The following is a 26,289-nucleotide window of genomic DNA, read 5'->3' on the forward strand; positions in this document are numbered from 1 at the left end:
ACTAACAAGTTCAAACTGAACTTCAAACAGTAAACATACGACCTATATCTAATGGTAGTATTATTAGCAACACCTATCAGAGATTATTTTGATTTTAGATACATTTTAGGTTGTATGAACAAAAACCTTGCAGCTTGTCAAGTAAGCAGCTTCCCAGGGCATTACAAAAAAGTTGACCATGAACATTCTAGAAAGAGCTAATCTGGTCTGGGTGAACGAGTTGGAGACATATTTGATTTCAAAACAGACCAGTTCAGCTAAATATAGTCAAAATATTTTCTTCTTCACTCAAGCCTCAGCTTCCATAAATGCCAGAAGTTTTATTTGTTTACATACAAAATATAGAAAATGAAGTAGCTTTCACATTGCACTTCAGTCATCCTTAATGACATATCACACAAACTGGCTCAAATGTAAATGGTATGACTTTAAGTACAATCGAATAATTGAAAAGGCATGCATCTATATAGCACCTTTCACAACCACAACCAAATGCTTTACAGCCAATGAATTTTAAAGTATATTCACTGCCGCACTACAGGAAAAGCAGCAGCCAATTTACACACAGCAAATTTCCACAAACAGCAATGCGATAATGACCAGATGACGTGTTTTGGTGAAGTTTGTTTACCAGGTAAAATACTAACCGGAAAATGGGGATAATACTCTTCATTTGTTTGAAGTAGTGCCCCCATTAATCTTTTACCAGCACGTGAGAAAGCATATGGTGCGGTGATATCAAGTTTCATGAAGCTGATTGCACCTCTAACAATGTAACATTTGCTCAGAAAAGAACAGTCAGCTCAACTGTTTGTGCTCAGGTCTCCCCACTGGGAGATGAAGCCACACTCTTCAGAAGCCAAGGTCAGAATACTAGAAATCTAGCTACAGCTTACAAGCTGACAACAACCTGCTTGTATAGAGAAATGTCTCACGATGATTCATGGGAATTTTGTCAGATGAAAACAAAAGCCTCGTCAAAAAAGGATATTTTAATGGTGTGACCAAAGACTTGGTTGAAGAGATGGGTTCAAATAAAGCTCTTAAAGGCAAAGAGGGACTTAAGTATCAATTGGAAATGACGGTCATGGAGAACAAATGGGTGAGGAAAGGACAAGTGTTTTCAATCAAAATGGCTACTAGTCAGAGACTGAAAACAAATTTAAACAGGAGCTAGCTAAATACTTGAAAAAGTAACAGCCTTTGGGCTGTAATTCCTACAATCTTAATAAACATAGTACAATATGGTACAAAATAAATCCTGTTCGAAAAACCTAATTCCAGTACATATTCTGTGAAGCTATTTCTGGCAATATTTATTGTCGGCAATATTGGTCAGTTTCAAGAGTCTGCTACAAATGTGAGCAATATGATTAGGTAATATTATCCTCACTGTAACATTCTTTGTTAAATACAACAGCTCCACAGATTATGCTAACTGAAGTTTCAAAGCTTTGCCAACAACTTTCCAAGAAAGTGCACAAGTTGCTGACTGGATTTCAATGAGTGAAAATGCACATACATTTCAATGAAATGACTGAGTGATTAGTTACTATTTCAGTCAATTGAAGAACACAGAGTGGAATTTTCATTTTTATCAAATGGGCTAATACCTGGAACTGAAATATAGTACAGAGAAATGTAACGTTATACAATTCAATGATATCTGAGTCTATCATCAGTAGCCAACTACTCAATGCACGTTTCCCCATCTTGAAGTAACTTATGAAGTTATTAAGACCATCATTCCTTTGGAAGCTACATCTAAAATAACGTAAGGTAGAATATACAAAATCATCAAGCAACTTCCAAGTCATCCTAGGTGCTTTGAGTCCTGAACTGGAATTTTCATTGCTGTTCCATAGTGGAAAACAAAGAGCTGGAAGACCAAATAAATGCATACTTTGGTTCTGTCTTCACAAAAGACACAACGATGTCCCAATCATTCTGGAGAACACAGGGTCTGGAAAGAGGGATAAAGTGAATGACATCAGTACTGGTAGGGAAATAGTGGTGGGAAGCTGATGGGATTAAAGGCTGATAAATCTCCAGAGCCTAAAAATCCACATTCCACAACACTTAAGGAAGTTACTCTCGAAATAGTGGATTCATTGCTGGTCAGCTTTCAAGATTCCACAGACTCTGGAAGTTCCTAAGGATTGGAGAGGAACTATGTGACCCCACTATTTAAAACAAATGCAAACAGAAAATAAAGAATTATAGACCAGTCAGCCTGACATCAATAGTGGGAAAAATGATCGAGTCCATTATAGCAGAGCAGTTGGAAAACAGTGACAGGTTAGGAGAGAGTCGGCATGGCTTTACAGAAGGAGACATTAGTATCTCCCAGTTTCTCATGTCCCCTAAGTTCCTCATGGTAGACTGGTTAGCAAGATTAGATCACATGGAATAAAGGGAGAACTAGCTATTTAGATACAGAAGTGGCTCAAAGGTAGACGATATGTAGTGGTGGAGGGTTGCCTTTTAGACTGGAGGCCTATGACCAGCAGTATGCTACAAGGATCCTGTTGGGTCCACTGCTTTGCATCATTTCCTTAAATGATTTGCATGTGAACATGGGAAGTAAGGTTAGTAAGTTTGCAGGTGACACTAAGATTGGAGATGCAGTGGACAGTGAAGGTTACTTCAGAGTACAAATGGAACTTGATCAGATGGGCCAATGGCTGAGGCGGGGCAAATGGAGTTTAATTTAGATAAATGTGAGGTGCTACATTTTGGAAGGGCAAATCAGGGTAGGACTTAGACACATAATGGTAAGGTTCCGGGGAATGCTGCTGAACAACAATACCTTGCTGTGGTTTTGTTCGCCGAGCTGGAAGTTTTTGTTGCAAACGTTTCGTCCCCTGTCTAGGTGACATCCTCAGTGCTTGGTTGCCTCCTGTGAAGCGCTTCTGTGGTGTTTCCTCCAGCATTTATAGTGGCCTGTCCCTGCCGCTTCCGGTTGTCAGTTTCAGCTGTCCGCTGTAGTGGCCGGTATATTGGGTCCGGGTCTATGTGTTTGTTGATGGAGTTTGCGGATGTGTGCCAAGCTTCTAGGAATTCCCTGGCTGTTCTTTGTTTGGCTTGCCCTATAATGGTAGTGTTGTCCCAGTCAAATTCATGTTGCTTGTCATCTGCGTGCATGGCTACTAGGGATAGCTGGTCGTGTCGTTTCGTGGCTAGTTGATGTTCGTGGATGCGGATCGTTAGCTGTCTTCCTGTTTGTCCTATATAGTGTTTTGTGCAGTCCTTGCATGGGATTTTGTACACTACGTTAGTTTTGCTCATGCTGGGTATCGGGTCCTTCGTTTTGGTGAGTTGTTGTCTGAGAGTGGCTGTTGGTTTGTGTGCTGTTATAAGTCCTAGTGGTCGCAGTAGTCTGGCTGTCATTTCAGAGATGTTCTTCATGTATGGTAGTGTGGCTAGTCCTTTGGGTTGCGGCATGTCCTCGTTCTGTTGTCTCTCCCTTAGGCATCTGTAGGCAAGGACTGCACAAAACACTATATAGGACAAACAGGAAGACAGCTAACGATCCCTATCCACAAACATCAACTAGCCACGAAACGACACGACCAGCTATCCCTAGTAGCCACACACGCAGACGACAAGCAACATGAATTTGACTGGGACAACACTACCATTATAGGGCAAGCCAAACAAAGAACAGCCAGGGAATTCCTAGAAGCTTGGCACTCATCCACAAACTCCATCAACAAACACATAGACCTGGACCCAATATACCGGCCACTACAGCGGACAGCTGAAACTGACAACCGGAAGCGGCAGGGACAGGCCACTATAAATGCCGGAGGAAACACCACAGAAGCGCTTCACAGGAGGCTCCCAAGCACTGAGGATGTCACCTAGACAGGGGACGAAACGTTTGCAACAAAAACTTCCAGCTCGGCGAACAGAACCACAGCAACGAGCACCCGAGCTACAAATCTTCTCACAAACTTTGAACAATACCTTGGAATGCAGGTTCATAGTTCCTGGAGTTACAGGTAGATAGATTAGTGAAGAAGGCGTTTGGTATGCTTGTCTTCATTAGTCAGTGTACTGAGTACAAGAGTTGGGAGGTCATGTTGCAGCTGTACTGTGTGCAATTCCAGTCTCCCTGCTTTAGGAAGGATGTTGTGAAACGTGAAAGGGTTCAGAAAAGATTTACAAGAATGTTGCCAGCGTTGGTGTGCTGGATCTATAGGGAGAGGCTGAATAGGCTGGTGATATTTTCCTTGCAGCATCAAAGCCACGTGGTAATCTCACAGAGGTTTATAAAATCATGGGGGGAATGGATAGGGTGAACAGACGAGATCTTTTCCCCAGGAGGAGAGGGGGGGGGGGGGGGGGGGGGGGTCAAAACTAGAGGGTTTGGGTTTAAGGTGAGAGGGGAAAGATTTAAGAGGGACCTAAGGGGTAACGTTTTTAGGTAGTCCGTGTATGGAATGAGCTGCCAGAGGAAGCGGTGGAGGCTGGTACAATTTCATTTAAAAGATATTTGGATGGGTACATCCAGGATATGGTCCAAATGCTGGCAAATAGGACTTGATTAATTAAGGATATCTGGTCAGCATGGACAAGTTGGACTGAAGGATCTATTTCCATACTGCACAGCTCTATGACTCTGTAAGTAAAGAAAGCCCCATAGATTGACATGCTGTGATAAACTTAGAATTGTTAAACTCTAAGCTCTGAATAGTAAATCAAACACAAATAAGAAAAGGTTAACAACCAACACCTTCAAATACTCACATCCCAACATGTTCATGTTCCTAACTTTTGTTTGCAAATAACAAGCAAAACCGAGACAGCCTTACAAAAGACACCAACTGCCAGCTCAAAATGGAGAGGATCTCTAAGATCGTGTATATCGACACAGAAATCAGGATTCTGCAGATGACACTTTGATCTTTTACTATAAATTCTGTGTCCCATCATCCTGCCTTACTAGCTATCTGACGAAGGAGCAGCACACTGAAAGCTTGTATTTTGAAATAAACCTGTTGGACTATAACCTGTGTTGTGTGATTTTTAACTTTGTCCACCACAATCCAACACTGGCATCTCCACATCATCTCTAAGAATTGATTTAAGGAAAATCTGTTGCATTTCTTCAATTGATGAGATGACTGATGGTGCTAAATATGCAGTTCTTGGGAAAACTCCCTAGTGGAAGACTATGGAGGAAAATCTTACCAAGTATAAAGGATTATGTTGCAGCCTCACAACACCCAGGGTCCCAGGTTCGATTCCAGCTTTGGGTGACATGTGTGGAGTTTGCACATCGTCCCCGTGTCTGCATAGATTTCCTCCAGATGCTCTGGGTTTCCTCCCACAGTCCAAAGATGTGCGGGTCAGGTGAATTGGCCATGCTAAATTGCCCATCGCGTTAGGTGCAGTAGTCAGAGGGAAATGGGTCTGGGTGGGTTACTCTTCGGAGGGTCAGTGTGAACATGGTGGGCCGAAGGGCCTGTTTCCACACTGTAGGGAATCTAATCTAATCTCAGATGGTGGTAACATTGGAAAAGTCAGATTCCAGGCCAGTCAATTCTGAGTAAGGATCACCCAATATGTTAATTCTGATTTCTCTCCACAGATGCTTCTTTTCTAGCAATTTCTGTTTTTGTCTTTGATTTACAGCATCCAGGATCCTTTTGGCTTTTATTACGTCAGATTCCAGAGTTAAACTTAGCTTGATAGGCCAAAAAGCTTAATTTTGTAATCTGGACACCTGTCAATCATTGAACATATTCAAACAAGGCTGCTGAACAAAAATAACTGTATTACACAAAATAAAAAGCCATATAAATGACAGTTTGGCAAGACCTTATCACAAAACTAAGAAGATTCAACAAAAAACAGCAAAGATTTGTGAATGCTGGAAATCAAAAAAAAACTGGAGAAACTCAGCATGCCTGGCAGCAGCTGTGGAGAGAAAGCAGAATTAATGTTTCAGGTCCTGTGATCCTTCTTCAGAACCCAGACCCTTCTTCAGAACTTCAGAAGAAGATTCAACACTTTTTCTCAGCAATATTCCTTACAGACATTCAACCCCAGTACAGTATAATTTTTAATCTTCACTTTAAAATTTCTTCCTGAACTGAGACAAGGATTTCCTTTTGATTACTTTCTGTACATGATAATGGTAATCCTGTCTGCCTTTTCCAGAGACAGACATGCTAATTCATTAACTTGCCCTCACTAAAATTAAAGGGAAGAAGCATAGACATTTTCTAGCCCTGACGGCTTGACAACTTCTTCAAACTAAAAGTTATCCTCCTTCAGGAATGGATTTCTTCTTCTGAACTCATCCTGATTGTGGCATCTTGCTATTTATCCTCTCTGTGGGCCACAAAAACTCTCACCAACAATAAGCAATCATCTTGCTAGACTGTTATTTGAATCAGTTAACTTAAGTCTCATGATTTCTGGGGAAGGTTGTCTTTAGCTCACTGTTCTAAATGATTTTCTGAGTTGCCTTAAAAAAAATCAGAACATCACGGCACTGAAAACCAAAACCCCGTGTGCCTCTAAGTTAAAATCTCATTTCCAAAAAATACTAACATACCACAAACTTTCATCACAGAAAACTATCTTGCGAATCAATGACGTCAGTTTCCTCACATTGCTTGACCATATTCTGCTTTCCTCATTCTTTCCATTGCTGATAGATGCCAGGAAGTTTGCCAGTTAAGTGAAACTCTACAGTGGGTGGCATTGTGGCTCAGTGATTAACAGTGCTGACTCGCAGCATCAGGGACCCAGATTCAATTTCACCCTCAGGTGTCTGTCTGTGTGGAGTTTGCACATTCTCCCCTTGTCTGTGTGGGTTTCCTCCGGGTGCTCCAATTTCCTCCCACAGTCCAAAGAAATGCAGGTTAGGTGGATTTGCTATGCTATATTTCCCATAGTGACCAGGGACATGCAGGCTAGGTGGGTTAGTCATGGGAAGTGCAGGCTTACAGGGACAGTGTGTCTGAAAAGAATGCTCTTCAGATGGTCGGTATGGACTCGATAGTTTGAATGGCCTGCTTCCACACTGCAGGGATTCTATGAATCTATTTCACTGCCAACTCTGAACTTCTACAAACTTCGCAGAACTGCTAAACCACAGAACTAAGCACATCCACTTAGGCCAAAACAAAACATTCTCCCATCGCCAATAGCGCTAGCAATCTTGACACAGCTGCCAAGTCCTGGTGGCAGAATTTTTCAGGTGGCAAGGTTTCCTGTCCTATCTTCTAAAATACCAGTGGTACTGCACCTCCCTGCCCCAGTTGCCCTGGTCTGAGGAACATTGACCAGCTGACGGCTTATCTAGCCCCTCTCACTGCGAAGGAAGCCTCACTTTACAGAACTGCCAGAGACCTGCTTGAAAATATGTTGCTGGAAAAGCGCAGCAGCGTCAGGCAGCATCCAGGGAACAGGAGAATCGACATTGGATGCTGCCTGACTTGCTGCGCTTTGCCAGCAACACATTTTAGCTCTGATCTCCAGCATCTGCAGACCTCACTTTCTCCTCTCCTCTTGCAGCCCTACCAAGAGAGCCTTGGGCTCCTGGCAGTTTGGGGTAGGCAGTATAGTCTTGTCCCTCCCAGTGGGGCTTCTAGGTCTAGAAAGCTACCAGGCAAGCAGGTCTCTGGCAGTTCTGTAAGGTGAGGCTTCCTTCGCAGTGAGAGGGGCTAGATAAGCCGTCAGCTGGTCAATGTTCCTCAGACCAGGGCAACTGGGGCAGTGAGGTGCAGTACCACTGGTATTTTAGAAGATAGGATAGGAAACCTTGCCACCTGAAAAATTCTGCCACCCGGACTTGGCAGCTGTGTCAAGATTGCTAGCGCTATTGGCGATGGGAGAATGTTTTGTTTTGGCCTAAGTGGATGTGCTTAGTTCTGTGGTTTAGCAGTTCTGCGAAGTTTGTAGAAGTTCAGAGTTGGCAGTGAAATAGATTCATAGAATCCCTGCAGTGTGGAAGCAGGCCATTCAAACTATCGAGTCCATACCGACCATCTGAAGAGCATTCTTTTCAGACACACTGTCCCTGTAAGCCTGCATTTCCCATGGCTAACCCACCTAGCCTGCATGTCCCTGGTCACTATGGGAAATATAGCATAGCAAATCCACCTAACCTGCATTTCTTTGGACTGTGGGAGGAAATTGGAGCACCCGGAGGAAACCCACACAGACAAGGGGAGAATGTGCAAACTCCACACAGACAGACACCTGAGGGTGAAATTGAATCTGGGTCCCTGATGCTGCGAGTCAGCACTATTAATCACTGAGCCGAGAGCCTGGAGTGGAGTGCATATTCAAGTGTCAGGGTGAAGCAGGTGACAAAAGCCAAGGGAAAATGTGACACTAGGGCTATGAAGAGGTGGTGAGTGGAGTGGGGGTTTGCCCATTTGGGACAGGGGATCTGTGAGGAAGGTGCCCATTCACACCTGAGGTGCTAGCAGTCCACATTGTTGGGCTTCCCTTCTATCTCTGAACTCCTCCCACTGGCCTAAAAATTGCAGGACAACTATTTAGCTACTGAAAGCATTTCATTGGGGATACCTAAAGTTTCACACAGACCAATCAAACTGCAGCTAGGTCAGAGTGTGCAGCAGAATTTTCTGCAAAATTTTACAAGATTCTCCCTCCTGTAAACTTGCCGGCAGGGGTCTCTGAAATCAGTGTTGCCAAATACCAGGGAACCAGCCTGGATCAATTAAATGTGTACACCATCTTTCCTGCATTCCCGGAGCTTTTTAAAAATGGAATGAATTAAAGCTAAACACCAAGTTAAACAAGCATGACTATAACCGAGACCTCCCACTTACAGTTTACAAAGAATTGCTCATGGAATTTAATTTGCAAAGTACAATTAAAGTTTTATATCTTGTGTAGTTACCATAAAAAATTAACTCACATCACTAGGTGGACATTATGTAACATTAGCATCATTATTGTCCTAAAATATCTTGTCATGACCACTGTAACCACTGATCAGGGGATCCACGAATATTTGCTTTTTAAAAATACAGATATAAGAGCCTGAATGCTGTGCCCTTTGAGTGACCTTTGCAATTACATTTTTAAAAAGAGAATGGCAGACACTTCCCATTCTGGATGCCTCTGGCCAACAGTTTTATATTTATGAGCGTTTTCAATTCAGCAACATTACCTCACTAACCAAACGGTGAATAAGTTCAGCCAATTCTGGCTTATTAATCAAGCATTGTGGCCTTAAAGGAATACAGAACTCTATTTTACCAGCAAAATGATACATTCTTGTCCTTATTAAAAAGCATATGTCCTGAGCAATGTCAAGAAAGATCTTTTAGTATTTTATTGTGTATGGGACTCTCTCTAAAGCTATTGGGTGGGAAACACAGATTTACAGTAAAATCCAGGAGACAGCCCTGTTGATTGTTTAACTGCTGTGAAAATGAGAGGAAAAATGCAGTAAAAAAACTCGTTAAGTTACACTTGCTAGAAATCACGCACATCTGCGGATTCAAAGATATCAGAGGAGACTTACTTTAGCATTCATTCCAGCTCTCATTTTGTTACTCAAAATGTAGAAAGAATAATACATTAAATGGAAATGGTCTCAGACTTAAAAACAGCTAACACAGGAGGAGTGCAGCCACTGTTAAACAATTACAAATCAAATGAGGAAGAAAGCAACAACAAATGCAGATTTCTTCTGGAATAATTAGTTCACATCCTAACACAAAATGTTTGAAGAGAAACTCTTCATTGGATGGGAGCTGCTTTATGATTGTGAAAAGTGCAATATTTCCCTTTGGTTTTACATTGCAAATCAACGTTCCTACCTCAACTACAAGGGGTGCTGGCATTGTAGCTGACTTTGAAGTCCTGTAACTCAGAATGGCTTACAGGTGCAATATTGGGTTTACCAAGGTTCATGAAGAAATGTCATTTCACATCACCGTGGGAAAATAAATTTCTTCTCTGTACTGGTCACCCTCAGATGTCATGCCCTGGTTCCCTTAATATTGAACAAAGGATGGCCCAGTGTCAATCATGTTCTATGCCAAGATCCAAAATTGGATACTCACACCAGTTGCACGGTAAGAGATCAGGCTAATTTTTGCCTTACTGACTGATATTTACATTGCATGTTTGTCATAGTAAAGCATCCCAAAGAACTTCATAGGAGAATAATCAGGGAATTTTCACCAAGTCAAGGAAGTAGAATTCAGGATAGGTGACCCAACACTTGGCAGAAGAGATAGACTTCAAGTAGCGGAAGGTGGAGACATGTGTTTTAAGGAAAAATTACACTACCATATTCAGTTTCTCTGAAGAGTCCCAGCAATGTAACACGTATTTCAATTAAAACAAAATTAACCTCAGTATACCTATTATAGTATCGTGCAACAATAACATCAATCTGAAAGTGGAACAGTAAATAATAGAAACTGACCCCAAATTAAATAATTTTAAATATTTCAAATCTTGGGGGCGGGGACAAGCATGAATTGGTTCTGAATATTTGGCCATCTTTAACTCATTTAAAATACATTTAAGGAGGTCAGCTTTGAAGTAACAGATGCATCTCTATTCAGAAGCCAAAAGAATGAATTAACAAGACCATAAATCAAACGTCACATCTTTGTTATTTCCAGGAGAATTTTTCTAGGACAAAAGTTCAATCGACATGTATTTTTCAGCTGAATATGTAAAATGAAGTGCTGGGTTTGGACATGCAACTTTATTTGTTTACAATGTAATTATTGCTAATGATCTCAAAAGTTTTAATCCTTTCGACTGAAGTTTGCATTTTTAAATTTGATGTGGAGTTGCTGGCGTTGGACTGGGGTTGACAAGGTCAGAAGGCAGACGACACCAAGTCTAACAGGCTATTGTCAAACAAATTTATTTGAAAACAAGTTTTTGCCCCTTTGTCAAATGAAGTGAACAAGAAACAGACAGGTGCGGAACTATAACTCTGCTTATGTACTCCTCTCTTATGTCACTTTTTGGAGCAAGGCTCCAAAAGCTTGTGATTTCAAATAAACCTGTTGGACTATAACTTGCTGTCGTCTGACTTCTGACTTTTAACTTTTAGATTTGGCACAGCATTATTCATAAGCTTCAGCTCAGTTGGCTGGATGGCTGCTTTACAATGCAGAGAGATGCCAACAGAGTGAATTCAATTCCCACATGGGTGAGGTTACCATGAATGATACCGCTTCACAACTTTTCCCCTCATGTAAGATGTGGTAACTGTCAGGTTAAACCACTACAATCATCCCTGTCTCTAATAAGAGAGTCCTATACTCTAGTAAGACTATGGTGGCTTTACCTATCGTCATAAGCTTTCTTACCATTACGAGAGCTGTAGGCCATCAGCCTCTTGAACCTGCATTGTCATCCAATGAGATCATGGCTGATGCATATTCCAACTCAATTTATATTCCTTAATATCCCCATTTAGTAAAAATATCCTATCTATCTATCTGATTTAACATTATTACTTGAGCTAATATCTAAAGGCTGTTAAAGGAGAGAGAACCACACTTCTGTCATTTCTGGTTCTGATTTTCAGGTTACAATCCCTGTAGGCATTGTTTCAGAATAAGAAGTAAGCTATTGAGTGCTAAGAAGAGGAGAAATTTCGGAATGTGGTGAACTTTTGGAATTCTCTACCCCTGAGGACTGTGAAAACTCGGACATTGAGTATATTCAAGTCAAAAATTGGTACGTTCAACATATTAAAGTTACCAATGGACACTGTGTGTAAATGGCAGAAGATCTAATTCGTTAAATGGTGGGGTGGAACAGTCTTGATAGGCTAAACGTTCCTAAATGGTGAAAGTGAGGACTGCAGATGCTGGAGATTAGAGTCGAGAGTGTGTTACTGGAGATTAGAGTCGATATTGTGGTGCTGGAAAAGCACAGCAGGTCAGGCAGCATCCAAGGAGCAGGAGAGTTGATGTTTCGGGCAAAAGCCCTTCATCAGGAATGTTGTTAAATCTCTTAAATCAATTTTAGAAAAGTCTCCACTTTTTTTTCCTTGCAAAATCCTAAAAATAGCATTAAAGCACCTCTTCACTTTAGGTCATCTCCATATAATTTAATCATTGTGGCACTCCAAATAACTTCTTGGTAAATCTGTACTGCACTTCCAGAACCATATACACGTCCAGATGTTGTCTAACCAAAGCTTTGCAGAACCGTAGTAAAACACCTGCCCTTTTCAAATCTAACTCTTTAAATATAAAGACTGACATTCCATCAGCTTTTATGATTTTTTTATGTATCTGACCACTAATTCTTAGTGAAAAGAACACCTAGATCTCTAAATTTCACCCTTTCACCATCTGAAAAAAAAAAGATCTTTTATGTCCCAAAATGGAATAGTTAGATGCATTGAAATCTATCTGCTGCAGCTTTCTCCACTCGTGTCATCTATTAATGGATCAAATTAATTACACTTTAAACTTGACATCTGTATTTTCAGGTGTAAGGGGCCTCCTCGCAATTTGCAAATACTTAATGATATGCTCCATACCAATTTAAAAGTTAAAATGGACTGGATTATTAACGTGAAACTTTTAAAATATCAAACAAATCTTGTTAAAAATAAAAACACCAGATCTTTTTGGACACCACATCAAACTTCTGAATATCACTTTTCAAAATGGTTATACTTTTTAAAGACATATAATTTGGAATAAAATGCCAAAAATTTATGTGTGTAAACATATTTACTTCTAACATTCTGTACAAGTGATTTCTCAATATCATTTACTGCACAGCATTTTTTTTTTATTTTTGTGGTAGTCGTGTTAGCCATGTCAAATCCATCCATCGCTTTTGGTCATGCTGGAGTATTCTGGCTCACTTTAAAGTAGGAAATCTACCATACTTATTTGGTCTGACTTATATGTATCTCCAGACCAATAGCAAAGTAGTTAGAACATAGAACAATACAGCACAGAACAGGCCCTTCGGCCCACGATGTTGTGCCGAACATTTGTCCTAGCTTAAGCACCCATCCATGTACCTATCCAATTGCCGCTTAAAGGTCACCAAAGATTCTGACTCTACCACTCCCGCAGGCAGCGCATTCCATGCCCCCACCACTCTCTGGGTAAAGAACCCACCCCTGACATCTCCCCTATACCTTCCACCCTTCACCTTAAATTTATGTCCCCTTGTAACACTCTGTTGTACCCGGGGAAAAAGTTTCTGACTGTCTACTCTATCTATTCCTCTGATCATCTTATAAACCTCTGTCAAGTCACCCCTCATCCTTCGCCGTTCCAACGAGAAAAGGCCTAGCACTCTCAACCTATCCTCGTACGACCTATTCTCCGTTCCAGGCAACATCCTGGTAAATCTTCTCTGCACCCTCTCCAAAGCTTGCACATCTTTCCTAAAGTGAGGCGACCAAAACTGCGCACAGTACTCCAAATGTGGCCTAACCAAAGTCCTGTACAGTTGCAACATCACTTCACGACTCTTGAATTCAATCCCTCTGCTAATGAACGCTAATACACCATAGGCCTTCTTACAAGCTCTATCCACCTGAGTGGCAACTTTCAAAGATCTATGAACATAGACCCCAAGATCCCTCTGCTCCTCCACCTCACTAAGAACCCTACCGTTAACCCTGTATTCCGCATTCTTATTTGTCTTTCCAAAATGGACAACCTCACACTTGGCAGGGTTGAACTCTATCTGCCACTCCTCAGCCCAGCTCTGCATCATATCTAAGTCCCTTTGCAGCCGACAACAGCCCTCCTCACTATCCACAACTCCACCAATCTTCGTATCATCTGCAAATTTACTGACCCACCCTTCGACTTCCTCATCCAAGTCATCAATAAAAATTACAAACAGCAGAGGACCCAGAACTGATCCCTGCGGAACTCCACTTGTAACTGGGCTCCAGGCTGAATATTTACCATCTACCACCACTCTCTGACTTCGACCGGTTAGCCAGTTTTCTATCCAATTGGCCAAATTTCCCTCTATCCAATGCCTCCTGACTTTCCGCATAAGCCTACCATGGGGAACCTTATCAAATGCCTTACTAAAATCCATGTATACTACATCCACTGCTCTACCCTCATCCACATGCTTGGTCACCTCCTCAAAGAATTCAATAAGACTTGTAAGGCAAGACCTACCCTTCACAAATCCGTGCTGGCTGTCTCTAATCAAGCAGTGTCTTTCCAGATACTCATAAATCCTATCCCTCAGTACCCTTTCCATTACTTTGCCTACCACCGAAGTAAGACTAACTGGCCTATAATTCCCAGGGTTATCCCTATTCCCTTTTTTGAACAGGGGCACAACATTCGCCACTCTCCAGTCCACTGGTACCACCCCCGTTGACAGTGAAGACGAAAAGATCATTGCCAACGGTACTGCAATTTCCTCTCTTGCTTCCCACATAATCCTAGGATATATCCCGTCAGGCCCGGGGGACTTGTCTATCCTCAAGTTGTTCAAAATGTCCAACACATCTTCCTTCCTAACAAGTATCTCCTCTAGCTTACCAGTCCGTTTCACACTCTCCTCTTCAACAATACTGTCCCTCTCGTTCGTAAATACTGAAGAAAAGTACTCATTCAAGACCTCTCCTATCTCTTCCGACTCAATACACAGTCTCCCACTATTGTCCTTGATTGGACCTACCCTCGTTCTCGTCATTCTCATAAATGCACTATACGCAATTTGCTGTAATTGTTACATTAATAATTATTGATCTTTTATCTTTTGTATCTTTACATAGCAATGTAGTGCATTTGGTCTGCCATGTCTATGTAAATTCTTCAAATGAGGTATCAAATTCACCATATCAGATATGGCTCAGTTGGTAACACTCATCTGAGTCTGAAGGTGTAGTTTCAAGTACCACTAGAGGAATTGAGCATGAAAACAATAAAAAAGACAAAACTGATTCTTCAGTACTGAGGGAGTACCACACTGCTGGATATGATCTCTTTTGAATTAGATGTTACGTTGAGGCCCTGTTTAGTCTCTCAGCTTGACATTGATTTCATGGAGCTATTTGAAAGAGCAGCAGGGGATGTGTGCCCAATATCTTGGCCAATGTTGATTCCTCAATCAGCATTACAAAAGTAATTGATCTGGTTATCATAGGATTATGGACGCTTGCTGGACACAAATTAGCATTACAACAGTCAGGATACTTCAAAGTTATTTCATTGATTATAAAGCACTTATGAGATATCCTGTCATTCTGAAAGGTGCAGAATTTCTTTCTTTCAATTGGCTTGCACTCTCTCAAGAAGAATGCCTCACCTTCCGCCTTGGCACCCTCCAACCACACGGGATCAATGTGAATTTCACCAGTTTCCTCATTTCCCCTCCCTCCACCTTATCCCAGATACAACTTTCTAACTTGGGACCGCCCTCATGACCTGTCCTACCTGTCCATCTTCCTTCCCACCTATTTGCTCCACCCTCCTCTCTGACAATCACCTTTACGCCCACCTCCATCAACCGATCGCATTCCCAGCTACCTTCTCCCCAGCAACCCCCCACCCCCACTACCCCCAAATCCCACTTATCTCTCCACCCCTTTGGCTCACAAGTCACATTCCTGATATAGCCTTCTGCTCGAAATGTCAATTCTCCTGCTCCGCGGATGCTGCCTGGCCTGCTGGGCTTTTCCAGCAGCGCACACTCAACTCTGGTCTCCAGCATTTGCAGTCCTCACTTCTCCTTTCTCAATATCCTGGCAAGTTACTCTGGGATTCTACGTCAAAAGGGAAATCAATCCACACTGTTGCAGGCAATCAAAACATATATCTAACTCAGATATATATAAAACCAACTCAGCCACCCACTGGGTAATCCACATCTTAGCATGATACTTTTTTAGATCCAAAACTAATATAATTGATAATTTTTGGGCCAGTGTAAAAGTCTCATATGTAACTCATAAAATGAATTTAAAAGTAATTTCTACACTGGACGTTTCCAAAGTATTACCATAGATGCAGCACAATCCCACAAACACAAAAAGATCTGAACATGGAATCACATTAAATTTTAAATACAAGGTCATCAAGTTCAAATAGTTTTATTCAGGATTTTACTCAAGAAAAGTTAGAAAAAGTTGATCACAAATTGGACAGTTGGTGTAGACAAAAATCTGCAATAATTTAGCAGCAATTCACTGAAGTCTTTGGAGAGGAGAGATAGGCGGTGAGTCAGTAGTCAGGTTAGAAAGTAAACAGAATCTCTTTCTGAGGATTAGATTGATGGCAGTAACTCCAAATGAGTTTTGGGGAATAGAATACATCTGTAACTACAGCTCCCCCAGACACTGGCCCAACACCCTCTACACATGCTCCGCACACAGCCACCCCTGCCCCATCCCCTGCTCAGTCTCCAATCCTTTTCCCCCATTGCTGGTCACGATGTGCCCTTCATCTGCCACTGGATGCACTTCCTCATTCGCAGCTCTGCACCTGAACCACCTCCCCCTCATTCCAGTGCTGCACACCCGATCCAACACAACACCTACGAAACCTCTCATCCACCCACCCCTGGACCTGATTTCTCCCACTCACCTCCCAACTGACACTAAACTGGCCCCTTGCCATTCTGCACCCTACCTATTTGGCATCATTGCCCTTTCCACTTGGTATTACCCAACTGGCAGCCTATCTAGTTGGCACCTTATTTACCTGGCACCCTACCCTCGATCCAGCTGGCACCCTCCTCTCCCAGCATCCTAACATCACAGCAGCTGTCAAACTAGCTGGCACTACAAGAGAACTTTCAGAATAAAAGTACATTCTGCATTTCTGAAGGACCCCTAATCCAAATCCCCCCTCAGAAATGCAAAATTCCCTCCTTATGTAAAAACAGATGGGATTTCTACTTGAAATTGACACTCAAACTCCTGCCCACTAACTCTGTCTCTCCACATCTGCTACCTGACCTGCTGAGTGTTGCCTGTTTTTATATAAATATGAACCATGTTAATATGGGGCTGGCATTCAAAACTGGTGTAGAGTAAATAAGATAAAAATGATAAATTCCTTTTTCTGAATAACATTAATGAAGCAGATGGATTTTTATAACAGCCAGCTCCATAGGTACTCTACATATATATCAGCTTGTTGTTGATGTATTTCCCCATTTAGCATTTCAAATTATTATTCAATTGCTTGAAGGCAAGATTTGATTAAATTGTTAAACAAATAAGAATTTGCTTTGATGAGGGTAGGAAGCATAGCGTATACAATGTTTCTCTTCTAATTGCTGATTTGACCAAACAAATCCAACAGCAAAACAATCGTAAATTATGGTAGACCCCTGGAAACAGTCATAGAAAAAAGTGCATCCATTTCATCTCTCGGCCCACTCAAATGGATAGAATGAATCACAAGCTGCAGAAAGTTGTTCAACTGTACAGTCTTTTAAATACATCTGTGCTACTCATTTTCTCTCCTCACATTATCACCTCCTTCACAGGGATTGGCAATGGCCACGTGCTATTATCACTGTATTAATCCAGAGAGCATGTATGTATTGTTCTGGGGACTGACTTTTGAATCCCACTGTGGCAGAGGGCGGAAGCTGAATTCAGTACATAAAATCCGGAATTAAAGGTCCAATAGTGACCATGGAGCTGTTGCCAATTTTTGGAAAAAGCTACCTGGTTTCAGGACTGGCCTTTAGGGAATAAACTGCCATCCTTACCTGGTCTGGCTTACATATGACTCCAGATCCACAGCAATGTGGTTGACTCTCAATTGCCCTCTGAACAGGCCAAGAGACCACCCGACCCAAATGTAATTAAGTAAAAAGGGTCAGTTAGACTCGAAACGTCAGCTCTTTTCTCTCCTTACAGATGCTGCCAGACCTGCTGAGATTTTCCAGCATTTTCTCTTTTGGTTTCAGATTCCAGCACCCGCAGTAATTTGTTTTTACCAAATGCAATTAAGAATGGATTTATATTCCACAGAAAATAAACTAAAAAAAAAGATTGGATAGAAATTTCTTTTTTAACACATTAGGTATATTTAAGTCTGAGGTTAATAGGATTTTGAGTATAAATGCAAGGGATAATGGGAAAAGGCAGAGAAAAAGAATCAATAAAGTTAAACCATGATCTTACTGAACAGTAAGGCAAGTTTGGGGATCATATGACTAATTCTGCTCCCATTTCTTAGGATTTTATTGGTGATTGTGCTTTTAGCTGTCGAGATCCAATATTCTAAATCCATTGCTAAATCTCTCTACCACTTTTTCAACATGTTAGTACACATCTTCAAATAAGGTTTTGGTTCACCTGTCCTAATTCTTCCTGATGTGGCTCACTTGTTATAATTTTATGGATAACAGTCATGTGAAGTTTGTTTGCATGGATTTTTTTGTTAAAGGGAGTATATAAATGCAAGTTTTTATTAAAGTCAATTTTTTTTGTTTTGACAACTGAGCAGAAATGTTAGGGACTGAAACCAGAACTACACTAACAAACATACAGATTTGGACCCCATTCATCAACCTCTCAGGAACAGAACCAGAAATAATATCAGCCCCACAACAAACCAGGACCCATAAATAGCAAGCGGGACAAGTCACCAACGCTTCACTGGAGGTTCAATGATGATGTTACCTAGCAGGTGACGAAATGTCTGAGAACAAATCCACAAGCTCATCGATTAAACCGACAACCTGATCCACAACCTGAGCTACAAAACTTCTCCAAAATCTTGAAGTGAATTGACAGCTATAAAAACACTATTCATACAGGAGCTGTGGATTAACAATTTGTTTTGCTGGATGAATGACAGGGAATGTGATCCCAAATAACCACAAAGTTGCATCTGAATGACAACTAGTGAGATTTGGAAACAAACGCCATCAATGACTTAACTGTGTTTGTATGTGACCCAATTCAGTTAATGAGGTATCACTCTGCATTCTGAAAAGAACATGAGATATGTTATTTAAGCTATCCAAATTGTGGGAGGTACTGGTTTGTTAAGCCAATTCTTGGAAACTTTGAGTGTGAGATTACACGTTGCTACATTATAAATTGCTTTCACTGCTGCTGTGTCCAATAAATGCTATTCAACAGTTCGCAGAGGTTCAGATGAAGGTATAAAATTCAGATTAACCAATTATATATGAAGTAGGATTTGATATTATACAACAATGTTACACCATGATACGTTACACTACAGAGAACAAGTTTTTTTTAATGACATGGAAAACTTTTCCTGTTAAATTGGATTTTATTTCATTACCATTGATTCTGTTCAGGTTCAACTGAGGTGGTTGCTGTGCTTTACTTCTTGGTATGGAAACAGGAACATAACACTGTTTATTTATTGGTCTAATATTTCAAATGCATCTACATGGCTAAATCATTACCACTTAACATTTAAAAAGTTTTAACTTTACTGAAGCTTTCAAGTGGCTTTTGCAAACATTCCTTCTGCAGTACTATATTACCTGTGGCAAACCTTCATATCTAGCATATTGGTACCATCTGATCCACATGATAATTAGATACTTGAGACACTTGTTGAAGCTCAAAGCTGTCAGTTCGTTTTTCCCCAACTGAATCATGCTTAATTAGTTTTAGAAAGTGGGGGGAAACGGGTTTATGTAATGCTGCCGGCTCTGTCGAATTCAGAGCAACTTCCATTTTTTACGTCCAATATTTGCCTTCATCCACCAACATATGATCTGTATGGCTTACAAAAGCAAACATTGGGCAGAGCAGGGAATGTTTACAGAAAATGTATTCATGCAAATATTTCATTCAAGAGGTTTGCTGCCCATACGCTTCAAGAAAATATTGTCCTACACCTGTCTTTGAATAAATAGTGAAATGTCATTTTTTCTTTCTGAAGTAAACCCCATGAAACTATTATTGTGATGAAGTTATATTTTCATACTTAACTACAATTTCACTTTGAGTGCAAGAAAAGAAACCTGAAAAGGATTTCCATTGAAGTTAGCTTGTGCCATGAAACCTCTGCAATCACTCAATTCGGGTTTTTTTCTGCAAAATTACACTGTTTCACTTGTTTATTTTGACAAGCATTACAAATCTGAAACAAGCTTTCAGTAATTTTTTAGTACATGTGCTAAACTCTGCAGCTTCAGCATGATTTAAACAAAATAAAAGATGCACATCCTAAGTATTTATCCTTTTACATCACCTAAGAATGTAAGCCTTTGGTCATATTGAGTTCCATTGGTTGACTTAAATAACTACTCATTGTTTAAATCCTTTGCAACTGAGATCTTCATTGCAAACATCTAAGGTTTACTATCAAAGTCTCTTCAATAACTTAGAATGCTTAGCCAAGTAGGCAAGGCCACCGCCTTGTGGCCAACCACTCCAACTCACCCTCCCACTCCAAGTCCAAACCACTTGAAGACTGGAGGAAGATTGCCTCATCTTCTGCCTTGGGACTCTCCAACGACATGGCATCAGCATTGACTTCAGTAGTTTCCTAATCACCCCTCCCCCCCACCTCATCCCAGATCCAACCTTCCAACTCAGCACCACCTTCTTGAAGTGTCTTACCTGGCCATCTTCCTTCCCATCTATCTGCTCCACCCGACCCTCCAACCTATCACCATCAACCCCCACCTGCATCTACCTACCACTTTCCCAGCTACCTTTCCCAAACCCCACCCTCACCCTCCTATTAATCTCTCAGCCCCCTCCCTCCCCACATTCCCGATGAAGGGTTTATGCCCAAAACGTCAGCTCCTGCTCCTTGGATACTGCCTGAACTAATGTTCTGCAGTGCTCATTTTCTCCACGGTCAGAAGGTTGCCACATTCAAACTTTAAGTCTGAATGAATTTCCCGAGTGGAGCAGGCCCATTATCAAATGGTGATGTGGACTAAACCATTTGTTTAACTTAGAGGGTGCAACACATGTATACGGGAGACCTGATAAATTGCTAACTCTAAACTGCATCAGAGATGCCTGACTCATTCTTCAGGTGCAGAATAGATTCTGAAATTGGTGTCATTTCTTCCAATTTTACATCTAACAAGCAGTTGAAACAAAGTTAGTGAGGTCAGTGTCTTCTGAAAGGAGGTGAAGGCAGAGAATTGGCAAAATAAATCACCAAGAAAATAAATACCGTAGAAAAGACTATAAGCTACAAGTTAGACTTGAAATCCGACTGGAGCATCACTGCAAAACAGCTTTAGTGGTTAAAAGCTCTGGTATGCGTTTGGACCAACACAGCAAGAAAAAAACTGATAAATCTAGTGAGGGTGTTGGAAAAAGAATCCACTCCTTCATTAGGTTAAAAGAGATCTCTGCATTACCCCCCAACCATTCTTCCTGAGAGAGGAAGACAAAGTTATAGTGGGGCGAGATTCGAACTTTAAAATCAAGAAAAAAACTTGTTTTTGCAATAATTGCACTGTTTGCGATTTTGGAGGTAAGACAGTATATTGGATGATACAGAATTTGCATTTCTTTCTGGCTGAGTGAATGAGGCAAGCTGCCAAAGTCAATTTTGTAGAATACGATATTCAGGGTATATATACAATGATACTTAAAGGTTCAAACTTCAAAAAGAAACTTGCAAACAGTGGTTCCTGTCGGATTTACTTACTGGTAAATGTCCTTTCTCAGAACAGTCCTTCCAAGGGGGTTATCAGCCTGTGGAGCCATGCACACTGAGCCAACCTTAAGAACCAAAGTATCTTCTTTCATCTGTACAGCTCCTGCATTTCAAATGAGAAAATATACATAACAGAATTGTAAATTTGAATGCAACTCAGCCATACAGAAGCAATGGGCATGTTGTTATGACCTCAATGCTGCATATAAAACAATAAAGTAGCTCTGTCAATTAAGAATCCCATTACTTGATTTCATAACACAAAATTAATACTTAACTTTGGGAAATACATATGTTAAAAGTAAGCTGAAGAGCACATTACTGAAAATATAGAGCTGTCCTGCTTATTAGAACATGGAACATAGAACAGCATAGAACAGGAACAGACCCTTCATCACACCATATCTGTGCCGACTATGATGCCATTCTAAACTAATCCCATTTGCTTGCACATATTCTGTATCCATCTATTCTCTACCTCTTCATGTGTCTGTCTAAATGCCTCTTAAATGTTGTTATCGTATCTGTTTGTACCACCTTCCCTGGCAGCGCATTCCAGGTATCTACTACCCTCTGTGTGAAAAACTTGCTTCGCACATTCCTTCAAACTTTTCACCTCTCACCCTCAACCTATGCCCCTTAGAATTTGACATTTCCACCCTGGGAAAGAGACTTCAATTATTCATCCTATTGACGTCTCTCATAATTTTACATACTTGGATCCGCTTACCCTTTCGTCTTCGATGCTCTTGCAAAAACAACCTAAGTTTATCTAACCTCTGCTTATAAACTACTACACTCTAGTCCAGATAACATCCTGGTAAACCTGCCCATATCCTTCCTGTAGTGTGGCCACCAGAGGTGTGCACAGAATTCCAAATATGACCTGACCGATATCTTACACAGTTGCAACATGACTTGCCAAATTTTGTATTCAATGCCCTGGCAGGTGAAGGCTTTCTTTACCACCTTATCTACTTGTGTTGTCACTTTCAGGGAGCCATGGACTTGAACCCCAAGATCCCTCTGTATATCAAGGCTCCTAAGGTCTAGCCATTTACAGTACACTTCCCTCTTGACCTCCCAAAATGCATCACCTCACACTTGTCCAGATTAAACTCCATTTGGCATTTCTCACCCAACTTGCTGCTATATCCTTTGATATTCTTCCTCACTATCTACAATCCAATTTTTGTGTCATTTGCAAATTTACTCATCAAACCACCAACATTTTCAATTAAATCATTGATATAAATGACAAACAGAGGTCCCAATACTGATTCTTGTGAAATACCACTAGTCACAGACCTCCATTCAGTAAGGCACCCCTCCACAACTACCTTCTGTCTTCTACAGCCAAGCAAATTTTGTATCCAAATAGCCAATTCACCATAAATTCAAAGGAATTTGATCTTCTGGACCAGCCTACCATGAGGGACCTAGTCAAATGCTTTAGTAAAGTCCATGTAGACAACATCCACCGCCTTACTCTCATCAATCATCTTCATGACTTTCTCAAAAAACTCAAACAGGTTTGTGAGGCAAGTCCTCCCTTGCACAAAGCCATGCTGACTACCCCTAATCAGTCCATTCTTCTCCAAGTGAAAGTAAACTCTGTCCATAAGAATCTTCTCCAATAATTTCCCTTCTCATGACGTAAAGCTCACCAACCTATAATTTACTGGATTATCCCTGTTGCATTCTTGAACAAAAAAAAACAATGTGGGGTTGTCTCCAGTCTTCTGGGCCATTGCCTGTGGCTAAAGATGATACAAAGATCGCTGTCATGCCCCAGTAATCTCCTCCCTTGCTTCCTTCAATATCCTGGGATAGATTCCATCAGGCCCTGGTAACTTACCTACCTTAATAGTTTCCAAAACACCCACACTTCCTCCTCCTTAACATTGACATGCCTTCAAATATCTACAGACCCCTATCTAAACTTACCATCATCTGTCTTTCTCCTTGGTGAATACCAATGTGAAGTACTCATTAAAGACCTCAACCACTTCCTGTGGTTCCACATGTAAATTCTCTCCTCTGTCCTTGACCTACCTTTCCCGAATTATCCTCATGCTCCTAATACATTGAAAAATGCCATGGGATTCTCCTTATACTTACTTGTCAAGGACATTTTGTGACCCCTAGCCCTCATTACTTTTTTTTTTAAAAAAAGGTCATTTTCTGCTTCCTCTAATACACCTGTCTGTTTGATTTCGGTTTCCTAAAATTTTCCTTTTTCATTTTAAATAAACTTACATTTCTCATTATCCAAAGTTCCCGAATCTTGATAATCCTTATCTTTCATCCTCACAGGAATAAGCAGGTCTTGAACTCTGGTTAGCTGGCTTTCAAATTGCCATCTCCAATCCAATTTTTTCAGTACCTGCCTCATACTGTTGTAATTAGTCTTCCCCCAGTTTAGCACTTTTGCACGAGAACTAGTCTTATCCTATTTCACATCTAGCTTAAAACTTACAGAATTTTGATCACTGTTCCCAAGATGCTCAACCCACTGAAACTTCAATTACCTGGCCAGAATCATTTCCCAATACTTGGTCTCGTATGGTCCCTTCCTTAGTTGGACGGTCTACATATTATTTCAAGGAACATATTATCTCTCCTGGATATACCTAACAAATTCTGCCTCAGTCAAGCCCCAGAAAAATGGGGAATCCCAGTCAATATTGCAGATCGTCGCAAGTTGTAAAACAACATGGTGTGGTTGTTTTACACACCATGTTGTTTTACAACTTGCGACGATCTGCTTACATATCTGGTCGTCCATCTATCACTGGCTATTGAGAGGCCTATAGTATAACCTCATCATAATGAATGCATCTTTCTTATTTCTAGGTTTTACCCATATGGCCTATGTGGATCAGCCCTCCAAGACATCCTGTCTTACTACAGCTGTGACATTCTCTTTAATCAGTACTACAACTCCTCCATCCGTTTTACATCCCTCTCTGTCACACCTGAAACATCTAAACCCTGGAATGTTGAGCTGCCAGTCCGGCCCTTCTCTCAACCAAGTTTCTGTAACGGCTACCCCATCGCAGTCCCATATACTTATCCAGGCTCTAAGGTTATCTGCCTTATCTGTTATACTCCTTACATTAAAATAAATACACATTAGACGGCTAATCCCACCTTGTTCATTAACATGGTCCTGCCTGTTCTTTCTTCTTTTCTTTCTTAACTTATTCCCTCTCTTCAACACTTCACATGCTGATCCACCGCTCTGGTTCCGACACCCCAGCCACATTGCTTTAAACGCTCCTGAGTGGCACCAGCAAACCTCCATGCCAGAATTTTGGTGCCCCTCCAATAGAAGTGTAACCCGTCCTTTCCACATGCCTTGGAAGAGATCCCAATGATCTAGATATTCATATCCCACCCTCCTATACCAGCTCTTTAGCCATGTATTTAACTATGTTATCTTCCTATTTCTCATCTTATTAGCATGACTACTCACTAAACATGGACCCTCCCTGTTGTACAACAGGCCAGTCATGGTGCCACTGATTTGACTGCAGCTGATACTTTCCTCCGAGACATTCTTGACTGTGGCACCAAGGAAGCAACACACCATCTCACCCGCAGCCACAGAAATGCCCCCACCCAACAGTATACAACACGGTATTTCTATTTGAGAGAGAAATGGCCACAGGGGATTCCTGCATTGCCTGCCCACACCTACAAGTTTTCCTAGTGGTCACCCAATCTTTTTCTGTCTGTGTAGCCATTACTTGTACTGTGACCAAGTCACTGCATGTGTTATCCACAACATTCTCAGCCTCACGGATGCTGCACAGTGAGTCTGTCCACAGTTACACTCGCTCCACTTGGCAAACCAGGGGCTGCAACTGAACACCCTTCCCTCATAGCCAATCACCATGAACACTCAAAGTGTCCTTGATTTCTTCTAAGGTCTTATTAAGAAATTTTCAATGCTGCTGAGCTTTATGACTAGCAACATTTAAATAACAAACTATGGTGGATGCAGCAATTTAAGATATGAACGGAATTAGGAGTTGGGTTTAGTATTTGGGGCTAAAGGAATCAAAAAATGGAATTAATATGGAAGAAAGGAATGGAGGAAAAGCAGGGACATGCTGTTCAGTTGGATGATCAATTATGATGGCCTATTTCTGCTCCTATTTTTTCATGTTTCCATGATGGATAAGTATAAGAGATTGTTAGAGTCAAACATTTAATTAGACATTCAGATCAAAATCTTATCTCAACAAAACCCTTGCCAAAAAACATCTATACTTATTTTTACATAACTCACCACATTTGGATTACAAATGTTTTCCTGATTGGTGTAACTAGTTTACCATCTGGTTTACTATTTCAGCATTGAATGATGAATATTAAGAAAAAGAAGTTCTGTGCTCTCCAAACATTATTGAAGTTAAATGTCAAGAGTATAATATCAGCAAGTGAGCTTATTTAAAGTTTAATATTTGAACATACTATTTTAAGTTGGTGACTTCAGAAGACAATCAGTATTGGAAACTCTCTCATGGTGAGCTTTTCCTTTCATGACTGGTGCCTTCTTATTCACAGTTTTTTTTAGGGTGGAGGGTAAGAGACTTCACCAGTTTCTTCATCCCCCCTCCCCCACCTTGTCTCAGCCGAATCCCTCCAGCCCGGCACCGCCTTCCTG

At 41.0% G+C, this 26,289-nt stretch overlaps 1 protein-coding gene across 4 annotated transcripts in view; it reads right to left on the bottom strand.

Moving 5' to 3' along the window:
- Positions 1–26,289, bottom strand: part of vps13b (vacuolar protein sorting 13 homolog B) — a 977,967-nt gene that overhangs the window by 288,475 nt on the left and 663,203 nt on the right. For all 4 annotated transcript variants that reach the window (XR_015757055.1, XM_043687669.2, XM_043687667.2 and 1 more), the window contains exon 30: positions 21,606–21,717. Coding sequence is in view for 3 of the 4 variants with exons in the window: in XM_043687669.2 (XP_043543604.2) it covers positions 21,606–21,717 (112 nt within the window). In the remaining variant the exon portion in view is untranslated. The remainder of the gene's footprint in view (positions 1–21,605; positions 21,718–26,289) is intronic.

This window comes from Chiloscyllium plagiosum, unplaced genomic scaffold (assembly GCF_037043375.1).
Source record: "Chiloscyllium plagiosum isolate Xiang-an unplaced genomic scaffold, Cpla_swu_hap1 HiC_scaffold_4, whole genome shotgun sequence".
Taxonomy (NCBI): Eukaryota; Metazoa; Chordata; class Chondrichthyes; order Orectolobiformes; family Hemiscylliidae; genus Chiloscyllium; species Chiloscyllium plagiosum.